General features: G+C 35.7%; 1 protein-coding gene across 7 annotated transcripts in view; it reads right to left on the bottom strand.

The window, feature by feature from the left end:
* The window catches only part of DICER1 (dicer 1, ribonuclease III), a 72,911-nt gene that overhangs the window by 25,878 nt on the left and 25,845 nt on the right, over window positions 1-21,188 (bottom strand). For all 7 annotated transcript variants that reach the window (XR_003990819.1, XM_030481500.2, XM_030481497.2 and 4 more), the window contains 15 exons: window positions 19,491-19,683; window positions 18,368-18,530; window positions 17,790-17,920; window positions 16,695-16,829; window positions 15,739-15,899; window positions 14,204-14,372; window positions 11,642-12,114; window positions 7,629-7,761; window positions 6,776-7,018; window positions 6,524-6,678; window positions 4,973-5,105; window positions 4,404-4,479; window positions 3,126-3,265; window positions 1,064-1,243; window positions 5-218 (listed from right to left, as the gene is read on the bottom strand). Coding sequence is in view for 6 of the 7 variants with exons in the window: in XM_030481500.2 (XP_030337360.1) it covers window positions 5-218; window positions 1,064-1,243; window positions 3,126-3,265; window positions 4,404-4,479; window positions 4,973-5,105; window positions 6,524-6,678; window positions 6,776-7,018; window positions 7,629-7,761; window positions 11,642-12,114; window positions 14,204-14,372; window positions 15,739-15,899; window positions 16,695-16,829; window positions 17,790-17,920; window positions 18,368-18,530; window positions 19,491-19,634 (2,650 nt within the window). In the remaining variant the exon portion in view is untranslated. The remainder of the gene's footprint in view (window positions 1-4; window positions 219-1,063; window positions 1,244-3,125; window positions 3,266-4,403; window positions 4,480-4,972; window positions 5,106-6,523; window positions 6,679-6,775; window positions 7,019-7,628; window positions 7,762-11,641; window positions 12,115-14,203; window positions 14,373-15,738; window positions 15,900-16,694; window positions 16,830-17,789; window positions 17,921-18,367; window positions 18,531-19,490; window positions 19,684-21,188) is intronic.

The following is a 21,188-nucleotide window of genomic DNA, read 5'->3' as shown; positions in this document are numbered from 1 at the left end:
TTACCAACATTAAGAGGTAGAACACAATAGGCTGAATCAGCTTCTGTGGGTTTGAACTCTAGTGCAGGTTTCTCAAGACGAAGAATATGCGAAAAAATATACTGATGGAGTCGTGTTATCAGCTCGAGCATTTGCAGAGACAGAGTAAAACCAGATTTCTTAAGCTCAATAGATATCGTAACCTCTCCAGAGCGAGTATACACAGGGAAATGAGGAATCTAAATAAGAAAAAAAGATAAAAAACCCACAAAAGAAATCAAGAGAAAAAATGCAGAGTAGGATTCCTTTATAGAGTAGTGGTTGTCTAACTTAGATGCTGAGGTAGCACTTGCCAAAGCAAGCTGGATCAGAATTTGGACCTTTGATGACCTTCAATTACAGATGAGATTTTGAAGGCTTAAAAGAATGACTGATTTTTTTATATATAATACTTCTCCTTGTGTTTTACAGCTGTTCTTTTTCTATAAGACCAAGTGAAAATGCAAGTCTTTTCCATTATGAAGGAAGAAATGTGGAAGAAAACCAGCAATATTCCTGAAATGTCATTTTCTGAGAACAATAGAAAATATATTTTGAAAAAATCTTCCTCAGCTGAGTCTCACTCACAGGAAATGCTTTTCTATGAAAATTTTCTGAAGCAAGAGGTGCCAGTTTCAATTAACATGGACTACTGCTGCTGCAGACTAGGAATGCTGAGAGGACTTGTTACCATAGCTTTCATATAGATAAGGTAGCACTGCAGCCTCCTCTGCAGCTGATACACCACGCCTATCATACCTCATACAAAAAAGGAGGAACATTTTGAATTTGCCAGTGCAAAATAATAAAAAATAAAACTGTAAACCAAAATTTTGGCAAAAATAGAACTGACTGTTCCATCACTAAAAACAGAAAATTAAGTGGTGACTAGACTGGTTGGCTATTACTGCTTATTTTCCGGAGGTTACTTTGTATCAAGCAGTTCTTATGGAAATTTCCAACTCTTCAGTCTGGGGGTGGAGGGTAAGTGGAAAATGACAGGTTGTAAGGCATGTAGAATAGGGAAAGGAGCTAGATTCATTACCTGAGGTATAGGTTTGGCTGTCAATATGCCAAAACATCTTGTTGTATCCTCAGGAGGATATAGCTTTCGCCTCCTGAAGTTGAGCTCATCAGGTAGAGGAGTCGTTAACACCATTCCTATTACATAGAGGTAACAGGGCTGATCAGGTTTGGGATAACTATCCCTCAAACATTCTGGAATCTAAAAATAAAAATAAAAAAAACCCCACTAATTAATAAAAATCAGCAAAATTCACCCAAACACTATCTGTTGAACAAGAATTCACATGTTTATTTGGAAAGGTATTGCTAAAAATGAGGAATAAAACCAATTAATCAGGACTTAAGAAATGTTATCTTTCTTAAGCAAAAAGACTGGCCAGCAGCCTGGCCTGGCAGCCATGAGATCTGTCCAAACACTTGCATCAAGGGAGCATGATGCTCCCAGATCTCCCTATTTGCCAAGAGGCAACTTCTATTTCATCCCTAAACTTCCTCTACATCCACCCTGTGTTAGAAATACAAGTCTAACTGCAGAACACAGGCAGCACTTCACCATAAACAGAACTGAAGTTTTGATGCCAATTTCCATATTTAGCCAGTAACTCTGGAATGCACTTTACGATCAACATTCTTTAGATCTTAAGAGTAGAAAAAAAGTGTGCACAGAAAAACCCTACATCCCAGTAATTCAATTTTCATAAGTCCAGCTGAACTTGCAGATTCTTTTCCTCAGCAGAACTGTTTAAAAGTATCAAAATGGTTTTTTTACACTTGGGACAAACACACAAACAAGATTTGATACATTGCCCCTTTGCCCAGGCACTACACCATAGAAGTTTTCTATTAACAGTTCTGGCTTGCAGATGTGAATACTCACAACAGCCACAAGTACTTTTAACTCTGCTGCTCGTATCTGTCATAGACCTTAAGAAACCATGCTTTATGTTTGGTAGTTGTTCATTACTTTGCATGTCCCAAAAAGGATCCTCCCATTTATCTAAAAACTAAATTGCAATACATGTAGTCCTATATTTTAAAGTTATACTGTTGCAAAACTATGGCCTTGGCTTAATGGAAAATTACTCATAAGTTTTTTAATAACTATATTAAGCCCAAGAGGATCTTGTAGACCTTAAACATTTGCCAAAGCTTCTTTTCCAGATGTGAAAAGTTGGGACAAAAGCAAGGGAAAGTATTCTTGGATTCTGTATTGAAAAATAAATGAGAAAGAATGAAGCACCACTTGATGGATCAACTCCTCTGCATGAGAGATACCATGATCGTGCATTTTACTAGTCACCCCTATTCCAACAATCACTAGTAAGGCAAGAGGACTGAGAAAGGCACTTGTAACAAGAAGCACCACGAAACACTGTGCAAAGATTCAAACTGTTTGTGAAGTCTTGCAAGAAAGACGTTTTCTCATCTGTCATTCCCTCTGTAATATACTCTGTGATGCCACAGTATCCTTTTCTAAGGTTTTCTAATAAGCAATTATTTAAACTACTAATAAAATTGGAGCACGTGGAGGATGCCAATAATGGAATTACTTAAGGGCTACCACCGTAACTGGAGGCTGCATGTGAACATACAACAGTTTTGTAGCCTACTACTGTGAATGTACACGCTGACATTCCTACAGGTGACCAAAGGCTATCGGTTCTCCATGAAATTCTGTGTTTGACTAGTAAAGTCACCAAAACGAGACCCACAACTTTGACCCCCTGTGCACCTCCTTCAATCTTCAATTCTTTGTCTAGAAAGCCAGTAACTCTTCCTTTGCCATTGTATATTTACCAGATAACTTAAAGATTTCACAGATTCTTAATGCAGGACATTTTTTCCTCCCAGTTATTTCTATACTAGGCAAATACAGTCAGTGAGTTCTACAGAAAGCGTACATTCTTTGAACTTCAGGCATGCTTCCAAAACATATGGTCTATAAGCTCATTCACGTAACAGTGCAAGTTTCCATGCACTTAAAACTGTAAAGTATTTCCATTATAAATGCAAGATTTGTAAAAGATTCTTATCTGAGAAGATTAAGAGTAGGCAATTTGATCAAAGTGAGTGATACTAACAGCTTTAGGATAGCACTGTCTCCGTTTTGTAGAGCCTGGCCTTCCTGGAACACTGGTTTCTTCTTCGTCATGTAAATCAAGCTCTTCCTCATATTTAACCGTTTCTTTACCAACTGGCATCAAATGATCATCCAGTTCACCTGAATATTATGAAAGATTACAAAGAAATAGCATTATGAACAATCAAATCTTGGTACTTTCAGATACTACACAGCAGATGTGATTGCTTGTAAAAGCACCTCACTTAAGATTTTAAAATACACTTACTACAGCAAGGCTCTGAATGTGTAACGTTAGCAAAAGAGTGATAAAGATGGAATTTCTGGAAAAAAAACCCAAACTCATTTATGGTAAAAACCCTCTGAAATTTTAATTAAAAATAAATGAAAATTTCAGAGAAAACTAAACTTTTTGCCCATAGAAAACAGCCAGGGACTGAAATACCCATCTAAAAATCACTCACATCGAGTTACGCCAAGAAAGATGGAACAGTTGTATTTGTGTATCATTCTAAAAAGGGAATCACTACCATTGAATGTGCACTCTCAACACTGAGTTGTGCTACCATGGTATTTGACATTTGTTGGTATGAATTCAGTGATCAAAAGATGTAACGGGGCGGGGGGGGGGGGGGAAGAGGGCAGGGGAAACAAACCCCAGACCTAGAGATTTTTTTTTTTTTAAGATACATAAATGTTTCTGTACTTCATCAAAGCACTCATAAATAATGCCACCAAAAAAAAATAATATGCTGCATTACACTTACTAGAGATGAGAGAGCTGAAGTAATCCTGCAATTCCTATTTTTGGAACATGACTTAAGATACAGTAGAGAATACAATAAATGTGGGGCTGTGTATTCTTTATTTTAATTTGTTACAATTAATTAAAAAAAAAAAAAAAAAAAAAAAGTAGTTACTTTCTGGCTGCAGGATGTAGTCCCTGACCCATAATCAGCATCATCTAGAGAACAAAACTCATTTCCCCTCTATTAGGTATATTCAATACCAAAATCTGCATGTCTTGTATTAATGTTGCATCTGCTGTTTAAGACAAGATACATTAAATAACAACCTTCCCCTGGAAAATCTAACTTCAGCTTACAAGGTGTAAGCTAAATTAGTAACATGATTGTATTGCAAAACAAGGCAAGAGAAAGGAAACTATAGCAGAAGGCAATGGCAGAAATGCATGTATATGCATAACACCCGTACCATGTTCAATTTCTCAATTATAAAATATTCTTTACTAAAGAGGTATTGTTTTTCCACTTCTTACCAATTTTGTGCAGTTTTTCACAGCAAATAAGAGCTACAACTCTCTCAGCCAGTCTTGCACAACTCATTGGAGGACCCTATAAGCATTTAAATATTTCTTAAAAACTTTGGTTAGCACATTACTTACTATATGTTTGTTTAGCTTAATTTAACAAAAGCATATTAGGTAAACAATATTTTTTGAAAAAATACATTGATAACAGTTTTGTGAAGATATTCGGGCTTATGCTGTTTTTCACAGAAGCCAAAATTACAAAATAACAACTCAACAAATAATTGATCAAAACCAATAAAGGACATTTTTCTATAAATCTTACATAAATGTGTGGGGCAAAAAAAAAAAAAAAAGGCACTTAGAAGAATATTTAAGTATTTTTGCCTTTGGAATAAACAGTAACTGCTAGAAAAGGGATAAAAACAAACAGTGATCTGAATACAGTTATAGAGTACAATATAGGGAAAGAAAAAGTGATTTTCATAAACAACAATGAAACTAGTTCTAGAAGCAGCACAGACATCAATACCAACATACTCACTTAGTTCCATGCTTTTCTTTCCCCAAATACATACCACAATTGAAGCTCGAAGAGGTGAGTTGATTGGCAGGTAGAGAGTAGAGTAAAATGTATGATCAGGTAGTTCTCGGGTTTTACACTTGGGAGCTAGGTGTGTAAATGGATCACTTGGTAATCTAGCACAGTACCTAAGTTGACAAAACATTTTACAAATTGTCAAAATCTGCAAATTGAAATCTAAACATATTTCAGTGGAACCTTGCCTTACTGGTGTAAATGCTAGAAGATGACTTCAGGCCATACTGAGCTCTGCAAGGATACACTAACTTACACGCAACTAACTAGTGAGCAGAAGACCTCCAAGTCCTTTACTACAAAGCTAGTGTCCAGCAAGGTGTTTCCAAGGTTGCAATATGTACAAGAGTATTCCATTTCAGGTCCCAGAATTTGCATTTGTTTAATCTCCTGAGTTTACTATTGTCCTATTCATCCTATTTGTCATGGCTCCCGCTCTGAATGGTAGCCCTTCCTCCACTGCACTCACTTCCTCCTCTCCCAGCTTGGCATCAAATGCAAACATGCTGATGTTATATCATACTGAACCTCTTAATGGCCCATGAATAATGCCACATATAACCAGCTGGCAGCTAGCTTTTGAACCATTTACACCCTTCAAATCTGACTGCTATGCCAGGCTTTATTTACCAGGCAGTCCACCAAAATGGTCTGTATCTCAAGAATTGCATCAAAAGCTTTACTTAAGTAAATGACATTCACTGTTCTTCCCCATCATAGAGTCGATCACTTCATCACACAGAAGGCAACAAAGTTGGTCAGTCAAAAACCGCCCTTAATAAAACTCTGTTGGCTGCTGCCAACCCTCTTTTCTTCTACATGCCTGAAAAGTGCTTCCATGAGGACTTAGTCCATAATATTCCATATGACTATGGTAAAACTGACCAGTTTGTAGCTCCATGGGTCTTCTTCCTTGCCTTTACTGAAACGTCATAACATTTAACTTTTCCTGTCACTGAGGACATCCTCTAATTGCCATGGCCTTACAAAGATGACATTTGGCTAGCTCCCATGGAAGCATACCATCCTGTCTTGTGGACTTGTGGTATGTTCAGCTTACTATGTGTTTGTTTTTATACATTACAAAAGATTGCTACTACAGATGCAAATATTAGAATTGGAAGATTTTACTCTACAGTTTTAACAAGCCACTTTATTTTAAGCTTGTTTATCAAGAGGAAAAAAAACCCAACAAAAACAACCCACCCAAATAATCTTACTACCCATTTTTAAACTGAACATTTTCAGGACAGCTTTAAATTACACAGGAATTGATGTAGCTACATTTATTATCAGAGCAATAACCTCTGTAGGATAAAGAGGCAAAAAGCAAACTACCCCTTCAAACCACTGGGACTACTTTCTCTAAGAGAGAAGATATCATGAAGTTCTTAAAGGTCTTCTCCAACCTAGCTATCTTACGATTCTAAGATTCCTAAGAGGAAATGTGTACAATGCCCCAACCTATGCGAGACAGACTAAGAAAGTTTTTATTCAAAGACAAGGAGTAAAACATGAATATGCCTCTTACCTATTTATGTGTCCAATAGCAGTGTTGATAGTAACTCTTGGACTGTTCTCATCTGGCCTCAACACGTAGGGTGGAAATATATCATCATCATCAACAATAGATTCAGTTTCAGTTTCATTGGTATCAACAGATTTTGAGCATTTGTTTCTGAGGATCTTAACATTTCAAAAACAGAACGTAAGAGACTTTCTCCCTTAAAAAAAATACCGTGACGCATTTAACAAAACCAGGCACACCCCTTTAACTTCATACCTTCTCAATTGCTTTGTATGTCTTCAGATCTTCTTCAAAACTTTTGATTTTGTCTGTATCTGCTAACATGATGTAATTAGAAATTGGTGCTCTAGCTCTTCCTTTTGACTGCACATAGGAACGGTATTCTGTGGGCAAATCAAAACGCACCACCAAGTTGCATTTTGGTATGTCAACACCCTCTTCTACAATACTAGTAGCAATGAGTAGGTTGGTCTCATGTGCTCGAAATTTTCTAAGAACCTACAAAAATAATGAAGACAAATTTGAGAGATTAGTCTGAGATCTGTTTCCACCATCAGATACATTAGAAGCCAATAAAAACAAAGAGAATGGATCAGATGTTCCAAAAACTTTTCTAAGTACGTTCTAAAACTTTTTCTAATAGTACTATTAGAAAAAACTCTTTCTAAAAACACAGCAAGACTATTTATCAGAACAGGCAGATTTCTTGCAATTAAATCTGGTATGTGGAATTACATGAGTCCAAGAAGCTACTACAGCTGTTAACAATGGAGAAGATCCCACCTATTTATTTACAATTTTCCAGCTGTAATAGTAAAAAAAAAATAAAAAAAATTTGATGATCTGACTAGACACAAACATGATTTTACATGAAGTTTTAATTTCTGCTTGTGTAATATGACACAGCATTGTCCCCAAACATGTTTTGTTCTTTTTAAATATGAAACTCATCTGTATCTCCAGTAAGTATGCATATTTGTTAAAAATTTGTTAAAGGGTATTCCCTGAACTTCCACCGATTGTACCCCAGACACTGCCTGTTGACAATAAAAGGGAAAATAAAAGGTTCTGAAAGTACTATAGTTTCAATTCTCTTTCTTGAAGTTACCTCTTCCTGTTTTCTGAATTCTACTTCCATCTGCTTGTTACGAGGCTGGTTCTTGCCAATGCCATGTCCAGTTATAAAATTGCTACTGATGTAAGCCAGTTCTGGATCTTGCTTGCCAGCTTCTTTTATCAACCTAAAAACATTACACGCATTTTTAGAAGCCACACAGCCCAGCAAACGGAAAACAATACTTTGTTTGCCAGATCTACATTAAAATTAAGAAAGGAAGCATGACAATTAAGCCATGCTCACACAAACTGACTGTAGCCTTCTCTAAAAACACTAGTTCTATGAAAACCTTTGTAAGGAGAATAAAAGACGGACTGAAAACATACACAGCATGAGTACGCATGCATCACAAACACTTCAGACAATGGTAAAACGCAAGCTCTAAGGCTCCTTGTTGTTAAAGCACCCTACTCACAATTGCTTTAATCTAACTTTCTGTAAATTATGAGTAATTTTAGCAAAAAGACCTGTAACCGCTAACTCAAAGCATGTTTCCTCAATATAAGTTCTTAGGTTAAAACATACATGTTATTCTCCTTAATATTAAAATATGTATTCTGTTCAGGTATACCGATGACAAAATGTTATCTGTGTTTCTAAAGACTGATGTTCAGCCTACCCAGCGAGATGTTTACTACTTCCGAAATTAACCCGAATGCATCTACGGTTGGAAGACTTAATCCAATTCTTTAAAGGGAACACTGAAACAGGGAGGTGAGGATCAGCCGTGCTGTCAGTTTATTCCCCTACGTACTTCTTTAGATTACAGAAGTAGTAGAGGCTGGCTTCTGCAATGTTTTGGTTCCACAGACAAGGTAGAAGACTGCTCATGTAAAAAATACACCGAATCCAGAACTAGACATATACAGATTTAAAAGCATAATTCCACAAAGTAATTACGCTGTAGTATCCTTAGTTGTCTGGTTTCAGCATGGACAGAACCTGGGATTTCTCAACCATTACAGGTCTTTGAGCAGCTGAGCCACTAAAAATCAAGTGATCATACATAGAAACTTACACCCCTTGCACATTTCAATACAGCCATCCCAGCACCACTGTGCTCACAGCACATCCATCATGTCCATTACCAGGTGCTCCTCATGTCCAAAGGACAACCTGCCTCTGCGTAGTCCAATGGCAATTCAAACCTTTCCCAATTAAATCTCTAGCAGTTCTGCCTCACATATACGAAGATGGGTACTGTGCCAGTCTATCACCTTCCCTGTAAACTGCCGCCAAACCAAACAGCAAAGTTCTCCCTGCCCTTTCTACACTCAGAAAACTACCAAAGTCTCTCCTCTTTCTTGGTCTCTGTTTTAAACAGGATTGATGGGAACATAAAGCACCTTGAAGTCTTTGTTCCTTTGCAATCTGTTAAAACTGGAACGGACAGGGCGTATAGGCAAGAGAACAGGAAAGTGGCAAACAGCTTGCTATGCTTATGCAAGCACACAAGGATCCTCCTGTACTCAAATGTGTGCGATTTTTTTAGTTCAAGGCTAAACTAATTCACATTTCCGTATGCAGTCTAGGCTCAAGACAAATACAAAGCAAGCATGGGTTAGTAAGTGGACAAAACTCCTATTTTTTTAAATATTTCTTTTTCCACATGGCATTTCTGTGAAGTCATACAGCTTCAGTTTGAGTATCTACTAAGCATCTCAAACATTCTTACTGTATTTCACTGATTACAGAAATGGACAATTAAAAATATCTGAATAAACATTTCCCTGTGCACATCTTTGGCAAGTTCTTGGGAAACATCCAAGACTTTGTGGTTAAAAAAGTACTATTAGTGGTAGGTAACAGGTGTTGTTTTTCAAATAGATAAAAGAACTTCTGCTTTCAGACACCTCCCTAAGGGAGCTGAGGAGCACTGCAATGAAAATTAAAAACTCTGCTTTATAAAATGTTTTCTCTTCTGAAAAGCTTATAGGCACCAGAACTCAACTCTATACACAAAATAAAACAGTAAATGACCCACTTCAATTGTGTGTAATAATAAAAACGTTGATTTTTTTAATAATCCTTCTAATTTGCAGTATTTACAATATGTGCAGTGGCTGTTGCTAAAGAAACATATTATCTCTCTAAAGAAATATCTCTCTAAAGAAAATGTCTCTCTAAAGAAAGATATTAGCAATAATTACCGCTTCAGAGAAAATTGCTACCCATTTCTCCCAGGAAGTACAACACATGCCATGAATTTTGCCCTTCCACAGTCATCACGGACTTCATAAAATGGGATTCTAGTCTCTAAATAACTACCATAATAAATGTATTTTAAGAAAAAATATACATTCTGCTTTAACTTAGTTCTGTATAATGATCTATACTGGATTACTGGAAGCTTGAGTGGCTTTAATACACTGATTCAAACACTCATCACTGCCTTATCCAAGAGACAGTCTTTTCACCTTTGTATGCAATGTAAGTATAGTTACATTCAGCAGAGGCCCTTGAACCAAACCCACTCAACAGAAGTGAGCCTACAGTCAGGTTCTTCACTGAAGGCTTTCAGACTTAATTACAACAATTCAGGCCTGCTGACCACCCAGGTATTTTGAGTCCAGGTGTGTTACATGAGGTAAAGGAGAGCCTGCTATAGCCAGCTTTCAGAAGTGGATAAAAAGTTACACACAGTTTTATTTTTCGCTGCCAATAAGCTGCACCAAAAGTGTCTCAAGCTTAAAGACAGCAGAATTTGGTTACCAATTTGATCTAGAGATCACATTCTGTCAGGTTCAATGGCAGTTAGTATATAGTATTGTGCATAAATCACAGTCTATAAGAATGCACAGTGGAAAAAGTATAACTTAAATCACATTCATAAACAGCGAAGAAAATTTTTCACAGTTGTTCTCTCCCACAGGATAATGAAATATTCATTTTCAGCTCAGCAAAAATTTATAAGAATCTGCTAATGTTATTTCTTCAGGAGTTACTAACAAAATATGTTCATTGAACTGAATAGGTTAGTTTGCCTCATATTGCATATTTACGTAAACATATTTATAAATGCAAAAAAGGCAAAGAAAAAAAGATGAAGTTCACAAAAAAAAACCCAAAAAAAACCAAACCACACAACACAAAACAAAAAAACCACACCACACAGGCAAGTCTGCAGATCAAAGAACATATTACACACTTAAACTATTGACTCTGGCGAAAAGGTAACAGCAGGGTAAGAGGTATCCAGAATACAATAAACAAATTGCACAGGACATTTAGCACACTATCAAAAAAACCTATCAAAACCTCAAATCAAGATACATGAATAAATCAGACGTCATCTGTAGTTTGTGGAATACAGCATTTAACAATTAAGTGTTTACATAACTAACATGGATCACATTCAGGAATAAGAACTGATAAGGAACTACGGTATTCCAAATGGGCAAATATTCCAGGGTTCATATTTTTCTCAGTGGAGACTGTAAGAAAGTGCTTAGTATTTGACTGAATAAGCATTTTATAAACTCCAACTGTTAAAGCAGTAGTGATAAGAGATATTTGTGCAAGGGTAAATTTGATTTTCTGTAGACTTGGATCATACAATACTGTGATTTAGTAAGGTAATGGTAAAGTTTCCAGAAGTACTGCACTCAGTAGGCTAGAGAAGTTTCCAGCACCCACTGCAAACATAAATCTAAAGACTGATTAAAACAAATCAGGATATACCTATTTTATAGGCTAAAAACAGTGTTTCATATGTTGCCTTCTAAAGGAATCAAGTTACTAACTCAGGTCCAAAACAAGCCTGTGAGTACAATTTTCAAAGACACATATTCTTCTCATCCACCCCACATACACATAGCCTGATTTATTTTTTTGTTATTCTTTATGCAGATCCAGTATGATCTCCTAAACCAACTTTAAAAGAGAGTTCTGAAAATACAAAACAATTCCCTACATATTCACGATATTAACACCCATGTGCTGGCAGCTGAGTCTGCCTTTCTTCTTTCTTTAAAAGATTTTATTTTTTAAATAAAAAGCTTTACCTATTTAGAACAACTGCTGTGTATCTTCTTTCCACAAAAATAATTCCACATAAAATATTAGTAAAGGGAGATGGGAAATTAGTCTCTGGCTTCTCTTTCTCCTCAATTTCTTCATCCTCCTCATCATCTTCAGAATCACTCCAAGATACGTAATTATCCTGATTCCTATTGTTATACCATTCAACACTTTCAAACTGCTGCCGTTCATACGGTTTATATTTGCGCAAGATTTCAAGCAGCTTTATTACTTTTGGGGTTACAAATTTCAGGTCAAGTGAGGCAGGCGAGAAGTGCTCTTCACAGAGTGCATGTATTTTCCTTAGGAAAGTGTCTGTAAACAATAAAAATTTCCTGTGCAGCTCCTCTTGTTCATGTTTGATAAACTTCTGTAGCTCTCTCACCATCATCCCAGCTACCTTATCTGCACACCAGGGTCCCAGAACAACCAACACAGCTCGACAGTCTGACAATATCTACAACAAATGAATTCAAATATCAGTTCAAAGGAGTACATTCATGAACTATTCATTTAAGACTGGGATCTTGTTTCTTATATAGCACAATCTTTGCAAGGATTATTACAATTGTTCTATGATAAGAATATTTAGTAGTCTGCTTTTGTTATTTACATGACCTTGGCAACTTTTGTGTTTCTAATGGAGCAAGTTTACCCCCTCCCCCCTAAATTACTACAACTAAACTTTAAACTTTGTACATTTCTGAATCTCAAAAAACCCCAAGCTTAATGAATATTTTGCATTTCTGTGGAACTGTAATTTTAAATTTACTTTAAGATAATTATGCTAAAAAGGAGAATACTTTAAGGCAGCTAGAATAACAAAGCAGAAAGCGTTATCTTTTTGTATTTAACACAGAACTAATAAAATGAATGTTTTACTGGGCATTTTTACTTTGTTACTGATAGTTGCCAGGGTTTCAGAAGTATCTAACCAGAAAGTTGTGCAGTGGCCTTAAGGTAATCTCAGCAAGTCTAGCCTCTCAAAGGAAAAAAAATCAGGGTGTTGTGTGTGGATGGAATAGGAAAAACAGAGAACTATACCCTACTCAGAGAAAACAGCATAGGCACTTGAGCACCACCAACATCTTTTTTGACAGCAATTTTTTTCCTCCAGAAAAGCTAAATGGTTAAACAATAAACTAGGAATCCAGAAATGGGTTGATAATTTACACTGATAATACCATTAAAAAGACTTATGATTTGGATGTATTATTACAACAGAAGAACTACAACAGAACTGTAGCAACCATCAGGTTGATAGTTTTCAGTTGCTGCTTTAATTTATCTTCCTTCCCTTCTGTGAGGAAGTAAAGACCATGTTATCATCCTCTTTACACTATCACCCCTGAAGTTTGTTTGCTATTAAGACTTAATTAAGGGCAAAATTCATCTAAACTATTGTAACTGTACATGGAGGCTTGATGCTCTCAATTGCCAAGACAAAAGGCACCTCAGGCTGAAAACCGATTTCTTTTTCTTCATATGGGTGCCTTCATCTTGGAGAATTACTGAATCAGAAAACAAGCACACAGGGTTATGTGCATTAGAAGCATAGCATTTAATCTACTCTTCTGGATTATGCAAATCCTGGAGATTTCCCCCAGTTGCCAGCATTCCTTATGTATTTTAGCCTTTTACATTTTAAGTTTAGCACAAAGTAAGCAGGATTTGCTTTTCCCATTCAGCTGCAATAGGCTTCCCTACGTATCTGGCCCAAATAATTGTCTTCTGAACAGCATCAAGAGTGCTAGGTTTCTAAGAATGTTAAAGGAGACCAGAACACTTTGGGCTGAAGAAAGGAATATGTTCTCCAACTTCCCCATGAACTATTAAAGAAGTACGACTCACTAGTGACTTCTTGCTGAACAAAGGCTTACATATCTACATAGTTGTACCTCAGGAGGCAATTCCAAACCACAAAGCCCGAGAGGGAAACAAAAGCTGCCTGGACCCCATGTGTGACAAGTCAATACACCATGCCTCCTGGACTCTTGCCATCTCACATGACAACACAGGGACAAACACATAAAAAGTTAGGGGTTCAAATTCCATTCCAGCAAGGTGTAGCACTAGTCCAATATTGTTCCAAGATCAATTGTAGAAATTTTAGATCTATGGCTGGAATTTTTGCCCAATTCTTACTTTATATAATCTTTTAATATACCTGGGTACATTTTTTCCAAATGCTTCCTGAAGCATTAATTCTTCTTCTACACTGAGTTATTCAAAGACCATAGGAGATCACAAAGATGTCAAATCGTGACTTCAGAAATAAGGATGTACAACATCAGCGTGCAGAACTGTTTTACTACCTTAAGCAAATCTAAATCTCAAACTAGATGAAGTTCTAATAAATGGTTGACATCCAAACCCACTCATTTATGAAAAGACCTGCACTGTTAGTGAATACAAAAATAATGACGATTTTTGCTCAGTCTGTGATAGCTTGCTTAGAAAGTTTCAGTAATGTAACATACATGGCAAAGAAAAACAGTAATAAGATTTCTATTCCCCAGGTTTTTCATGTGGCTTGATGTTCTTACCTGCTTAGAAATTAAGGTAGAATCTCTTTCTTTTGAATGTACGGATATGTTGCAGTCATTTAGAAAACTAAGTGCTTCATCCAATTCCTTTAATAATCTTCCATACAACCCACTTTTGTCAGTATATGGTCCACAGTCTACAACAATCTCACATGGCTGAGAAGTATATCTTAATTGAGGGCAAAGATCAAGTTAAACACAGCTTCTGAAAGTCAGAGCTATTTCAGCCTGTTAAGGTTACACAGCATATAACAACATGAAGCGTATTCAACTACATTTCTTTCCTCACCATGAATTAATAATGAATACGTACACAGTTAAATACTTTTAAAGTAGAAAAACCTCTGCAACCCCAAATACTGAACTACTTAATTCTAAAATACTGTTCTCTCTAACACACTCCCTAAAAAAAAAGAGGTTATTATCTTAGTTTCACGTACCAGAAAAGTTAAAGAAAACCAAAATGAATTTACTTAACTATCATCTTCACTTTTGGTTTTCCAGAGTGTACTCTTCTGATACCAAACATAAGCGATCTACATAACATAAGCTAGGTCTATGTGTACATTTACACAAGTAAAATAATTACTAGTCTTGAATGGAAGAGCTATAACTGAAAAATTCTTAAAAAGCACATGCTTTACTCAAGTTTATAAAAAGCACTTAAAAAACACACCCACAAAACACCTGTTCCAGAACATGAAATAACCATCTTTAACTTTGCCCAAAACTCCACAACATAGTACAGTTGGTGCAAGAAAACATGTTACATATGAATCATTTCACACTAATTTTCCCCTATAACAAATTATCACATTATCACCACCTTTATTCTAAGCAACATTCACAGGACTATACATTCTATAAGAACATAGTTTTTGAAAACACCCACTTGCTCTGATATGTCTATATTGTTTTTATTACTTCCTCTGATCTCCCACTGTCTTTCATCAGCCTCTAAACCCAGGCCACTCATTGGTGGGGGGGAATCATGCAACTTTTCTGGCATTAAGACCATCTTGTACTGTGGATGTTGTAACATTTTTCTAAATTAAATAGCAATATTATGGCATACACTGAACATGAAACAGTTACTCTCCAAATATAAGACAGTGCATTTTACAAGTTCAAAATGTGTTGTGGAATGTGTGTTTTTTACGCTGGTGGTGTCTTGCGGTTTTTTTTGTTTGGTGGGTTGCGTTTTTTGGTTTCTTTGGGGTTTGGATTTTTTTTTTTTTCCCAAGTTGTTTTGTTTGGTCTTTTTTTGTTTTGGTATGTTTCTGTGGGTTGGTTTGTTTGTGGCTTTTGTTTTTGTTTGCTTGCTTGTTTTGTTCTTAGCAATTACAGAAAATTTCTGAATATCAAGGTCAATCAGTGTCAACAACGGTTTCTTAAAACACAATTTAACATTCCCTCCCTACCCTAAATAGAAGTAATGGTATCACATATACAGTTTCCTAAAAATTCCTGGGTTATTCCTCTATCCAAAATGAAAACTCAGGCATCAATTTAACAGCCATAATTGTATAACATACCTGTCTAAGACCACCAAATCAGTTGCAGTTTCGGCATTGCTCTTTAAAATTTTCTCCAGTTTCTGGATCTTCTCCTCTAACTCAGCAGGATCACACTTCCCATTTAAAATGGAAGCTGTTAATCCCAAAATTCGAGGACATGATGGATAATCCTCACAGATCTGAAGTAAAATAGAATGAAATACCTTAGGACAGTTATCCTGCAAATCTACTATCAAGCTAGTAGACTGCAAACTTAGATGCTTAGTTGGAAAAGGAACTGAACATTGAAAAAGTATTTTCTAATCTACCGACTGGAAGTTAAACGAGAAACTGAGCAATATTTAACAGCAAACATCTTGAAAGGTAAATATTTACAACTTGGAAAAATATAAAGAGTTAGCATTACACAGAATAGCTTTGCCACATCTACAAAACACATACAATACTTCCACACCGTCTAAAAGGTAAAGTATCATCTAAAAAAATTAAAGACACATGCTCTTGATAAACTTGAAGAGAGATTTGGAATGACATCTATTATGCAGGTTTCTTGTACTGTATAAGCCAAATACCACATAAAGCCAAGAATATCCCAGAAGGAGCCCTACAAACATCTCCAGAAATCAGTATTTTAAAAATAATTAAAACTGACTAGTACATCCCATTTCCAACCTCAAATATTTTATCAGTGAATTTGTAAAATTCCCAATTCTATATATAGAGCTTATCTTCTCCGTTAGTGCCAGATTTTTCTTCAATCCCCACTGTAAAATACAGTAAATACACTATTTTTCCATCTCATAACACAACTGAAGTCTTAACTCATGACAGTAATTTCAGTCCAGAACATCTAAAATATTTTTCAACTGGTATCTTTCCTTGGTAGAAAAGGAGCCTTAAATGGCTCCCACTTCTTCAGCCCCCTCCCCAACTCCTCAATCAAGGATAAAAACATTCATGCAATGGAAACCTACCTTCATAATTTCACGGTATGGGTGATCCTGGATTGCAAGATGGCACTCATCAAACACCAGAAGATTAATATTTGACAGGGATAAAAACTCATTTCTCAAAACAGTCAAAGCAACATGACAGGTCATAACCAGAACCTAGATGAAAGGGAAAAAACAAGTGTCAGTATAAGAAAAGTTTAAGCTGTATTAGGTCAAAGTGAAGTAGGAAAGTCTTCTGTGGGTCTTGCTAGACAGTAATAGCAAAAATCCCTCCGATTCATCTATATACAAAAGGTAAGGACAAGCAAGAATAAAACATTCTTTACTTGAGAAAGTATTTTGTCTGATGGTTTTGTGTGTGTATATACATATACATATGTATATATATGTGTGTGTGTATATATATATGTATGGGTTGACATATTTGGGACACGGACACACACACACACATATATATATATCACCAGTCGCATCCCTAGGGAAAAAAAAAACCAAAACACAAACACAAAAACAAAACACCAAATACAACAAACAGATAATATTAACACCAGCAAGACCACACAGAACAAATGTCATAAAATCTGTAACAAGTTAGTGTCCCATATGCGCCATCATGCCCTTGGCAAGAAAGACAGTTCTTCATAAACTCATAACCACCTGCAGTGGTAACAAAAGCAGAATACTATCAAAATATTTTTCAAAGGAAAACTCATTTCTCATACATTACAACAGATAAAAAGTTTCTTTATAAAATTATGCACTATTTTTATGCTAACTTGGAACTCCACTAAGTATAACAACACTTTCACTTTTCAGAGTTCCTCAGACATTTCATCAATCACTACTAAACACTGGAGAGAAAACCCCAGAAATTACAAATACTTGCATTACTGCAGGATACTTGGGTCAGCAGGAGGGGTGGGGGGGAAGCAGGGAGGAAAGATTATAATGGAAAGGGCTGAGAATGCCTATACATGCTTTGCCTCAAAATTCACATACAAATAATATGAATATGCTGAATTTGAAAAAAGTTAACATATAATTGGAAGAAATAACTTCTGATCAAGCCTAACTTACTGTAGGTTCTGCTTGTGTAGTTTATACTTAATAAATTACCTGATGCTTAGAGAATTCCTGACTCCACTTCTCTTTCGTCCATGATTCAGTTATCTCTAAACTTGAATACTCTCCTACTTTAAGATCCGAATGTGTCCTGACAGCTGACACTTGCTGAGCAACTTGATTTGCTAAAAAAAAAAAAAAATAAATAAATATATATATATATATATAAAATAAATTAATAAATAAATTCTGCATCACATAAAGGTATTTTCATACATTAATTTTCGAGATAAGTGTCATGTTACCTAGCACCATGTGTAATAACAATCTTTAGCTTAGGCTAATGTTAAGTCAGGTGTTCATGAAAACTACCTCCAGGTAAAATCACAGCAAGAGAACAGATTGGTAACTAAATTACACTTCAGATTCAATGTCTTAGTTTTACACCAGGAAACAAAAGACGTCATAAACAGGTTATGTTACATGGATGAGAAGCAAAAGATGAAAGATTTCACATCCTTGCTGTCGAAGACTTTTGCATGAAGTTTCTCCCAACTTTGCTTTTACACAACCATTAAGGAATGAAAATATTCGCAGCATGTTTAGGAATTCAGTATGCTTTTTCCTCTTACCTGAGTTGACCAAGAACACAGTTCTTTTCCCATTTCTGTTGAAATCTCCCCTGATCTGATAGGACAGCTCTTTAGTGAGTAGTACTGCAATAAAAGTCTTCCCTGAGCCAGTGTTTAAGCAGACTATTGTGTTATGATCCAAAGCTGCTTCAAGCAGTTCAACCTAGGTTTAAAAAATAACAATGTCCTTATTTCCAGCAGAGAAAAAGCTGACAAAATAACACAAGCAGTAAATAAACTACAGACAAGTCAATAGTATTTCTAGACATTCTATCATTGCCACAGAATTCAAATATCTCTTTTCATAAGAAAGTATTGTCACAGTCTTTCAAAAAGACATTATATATAGTCTAGTTTCTAAATCTAAATTCCTTTAGTATCAGAATTTGCTGCTATTTTAAGTAGCTATTATCTTCTTAATAGACGATTCTGTTGCTAGATACATTATGTGAAGAAAGAAGCTAGAGCTTTTACATCTAACTGCATACATCAATTCACCCAAATAAGCAAGTATATTAGCTCTAGGCGATCCAAGTTTTTTCAGTAATACTAACCAAATGCTAGCTTTCAGGCACCTCTGCAGTGCAAAGAGAACTGAAATTCTAGAGCTCAGAAATAGCTTTCCTTATAAAATGAAAATCAGAGTGCTCTGAGGGGGTTTCTGACATGACTGATCTGCTTTGACCAGTATGTACAAAAATTAAAAAAAAAAAAAAAAAAATTAAAAAAAAAAAATAAAGATTTACTTTGTAGAAGACAAAAGGTCAGAGGTGGAAGAAGACATGACTGTGTGCATACAATTGAGAGGCACAGTGTAATATTTACCGTATTTGTCCCTAAAAGCATGGCAGAGAGCAGGAAGAGAATATTCAGCTTAATAGATGTTCTGTTCATTAGAGCAAACTAAGAAGGAGGAATGGGGGATATTGCAAACATAGAACACACCCACACAAAAGGAAAAGAGAGACAATTAACTCCCAAAAGGTGCGGCTGCGAGAGACACACGCCTAGACTGTGTGCAACACTGGACATTCTCCAGCTGCTCTAGTTCTTCTCCCATTAAGTTAATGGATTTCATTATACTTTTTTTCTGATGTTACTGTATTAGTATTATCCTTTGTACCTGATATTTTCTTGGCGTGTAAATGTTATCATGAATTGCTTCTTGTTGCCATGGTAGTCCAAAAAATGGACCCATTGGGGAGGAAGCAGGGGTCATGAGCTGCAGTCCCGCCATGCTGAGGGATTGCAAAGCAGGGCTTTTCATTCATTCATCCAGTGTTTCTTTCATTGCATTTTTGTTCCAGCACAGCCTACTATGAGAAGAAAAAGGAACAGTATTAAATATAGTCACAATATAAAGCAAGAAGAGAAAACTTAGTGTAAGAAAAGGACACTACTTGCTTTTAGTTCCAGTATGTGCTAATATCATACTATTTTCAGCAGAAAATGTTAATTTGAAATTTACAGACACTTTTCCACTTAAAGACATGTGTATCAAGGTACCAAAGAAATTAAAAAGAACCTGTACTTTAGAGGGCAAAGTTCACTCTATGCATTTGAATTTATACACATATACTTCAATATAAAGTTCCATTTACGTTCTGACAGAATCCCATTTAAAATGTCTTTAAGAACAGGTTTTTTAAATAACAAAGCTGTTTTACCTTTACTTCAGGAAAGAAAAATATTAATTTTCTAGCGTACAGGCATAAATAAGCATCACATTTTCCATTTTTCTTTCCAGTCAAAATGTCCCTATGACCATTTCAAGCTTTACATACACACAAACAGGAACTTTATTCTAATCTGTGGGAAAAGGAGCTACACAAGAACCTCAGTATTTTCAAATCAAGAGATTCTGATAAGCTTATCTGTTTAAGGACTGACAGAAGTATTACAAGTAATTGCTGATGACTCTGGTAAGGACTAATGGAGAAAGGGAACCTTATCAGGTTAACCACCAATTTCCAGAAAGATATTCTAATTGACAAACAAACAAACTATTCACAACTTGATGACAATTATGGAAAACACTTTCCTACTAAGGCAGTGAAGTGCTCATCACTGGGCTTTTTTTTTTAAACATTTGCTGTCTGTCAGGAATTATCAAGGTTTGGGAAAAAAATACAGTCTACCTTGCCCACAGAAACTGATTAAGGCCTGACAATATAAAAAATATTGCTGAAGTAGAATACAGACATACTGCATCAAATCTAAGAAATCTTGAATACTTCCCTCCCTTCAAATCTGATACATACCCTATTCAACAAAACAGTATTTTCAAAAGCTAGTTTTCCTGAAAATTCCTAGATGCTCTATGTTCATTCTAGCATCAATCTCAAAACAAGAAATGCATAAAATTGATAACGCTTTCAAATTTGATCATTCATTAGACATAAGTGAGGAAAAGCTGATTATCATTCTACTGCATAGAAATGTCCTTGCTTTTCCACAGAACAGAAAAGTTGGTTAAATTTTGCAAACATGCAGTAAGAAAGAAAAAAACTGAGAAAAGTATATGTTACCTAATAGAAAATATTAACCACGTAATGGTTATGAGAAATAACCATTTTGAAAGATTACAAGTAAAGCCATACAATTAAAGGTATTAATTTATTTTATTACGGAGATGAAATTTTATTTACCACAGTCTTCAACTAGTACAACAGTTTAGTTCTTTATTGTATATTCGCATTTTTAAGTATTATAATTGGGCCATGTCTAAACACTGATTTATACTCTAACTTAACTAATATTAAATAACTACGGGAATCACTGACAAAAGAGATCAAACTGATTCTCTCTGGTTTTCCATGTC

This window comes from Strigops habroptila, chromosome 4, assembly GCF_004027225.2.
Source record: "Strigops habroptila isolate Jane chromosome 4, bStrHab1.2.pri, whole genome shotgun sequence".
Taxonomy (NCBI): domain Eukaryota; kingdom Metazoa; phylum Chordata; class Aves; order Psittaciformes; family Psittacidae; genus Strigops; species Strigops habroptila.
This window is presented reverse-complemented; position numbering and strand designations above follow the sequence as displayed.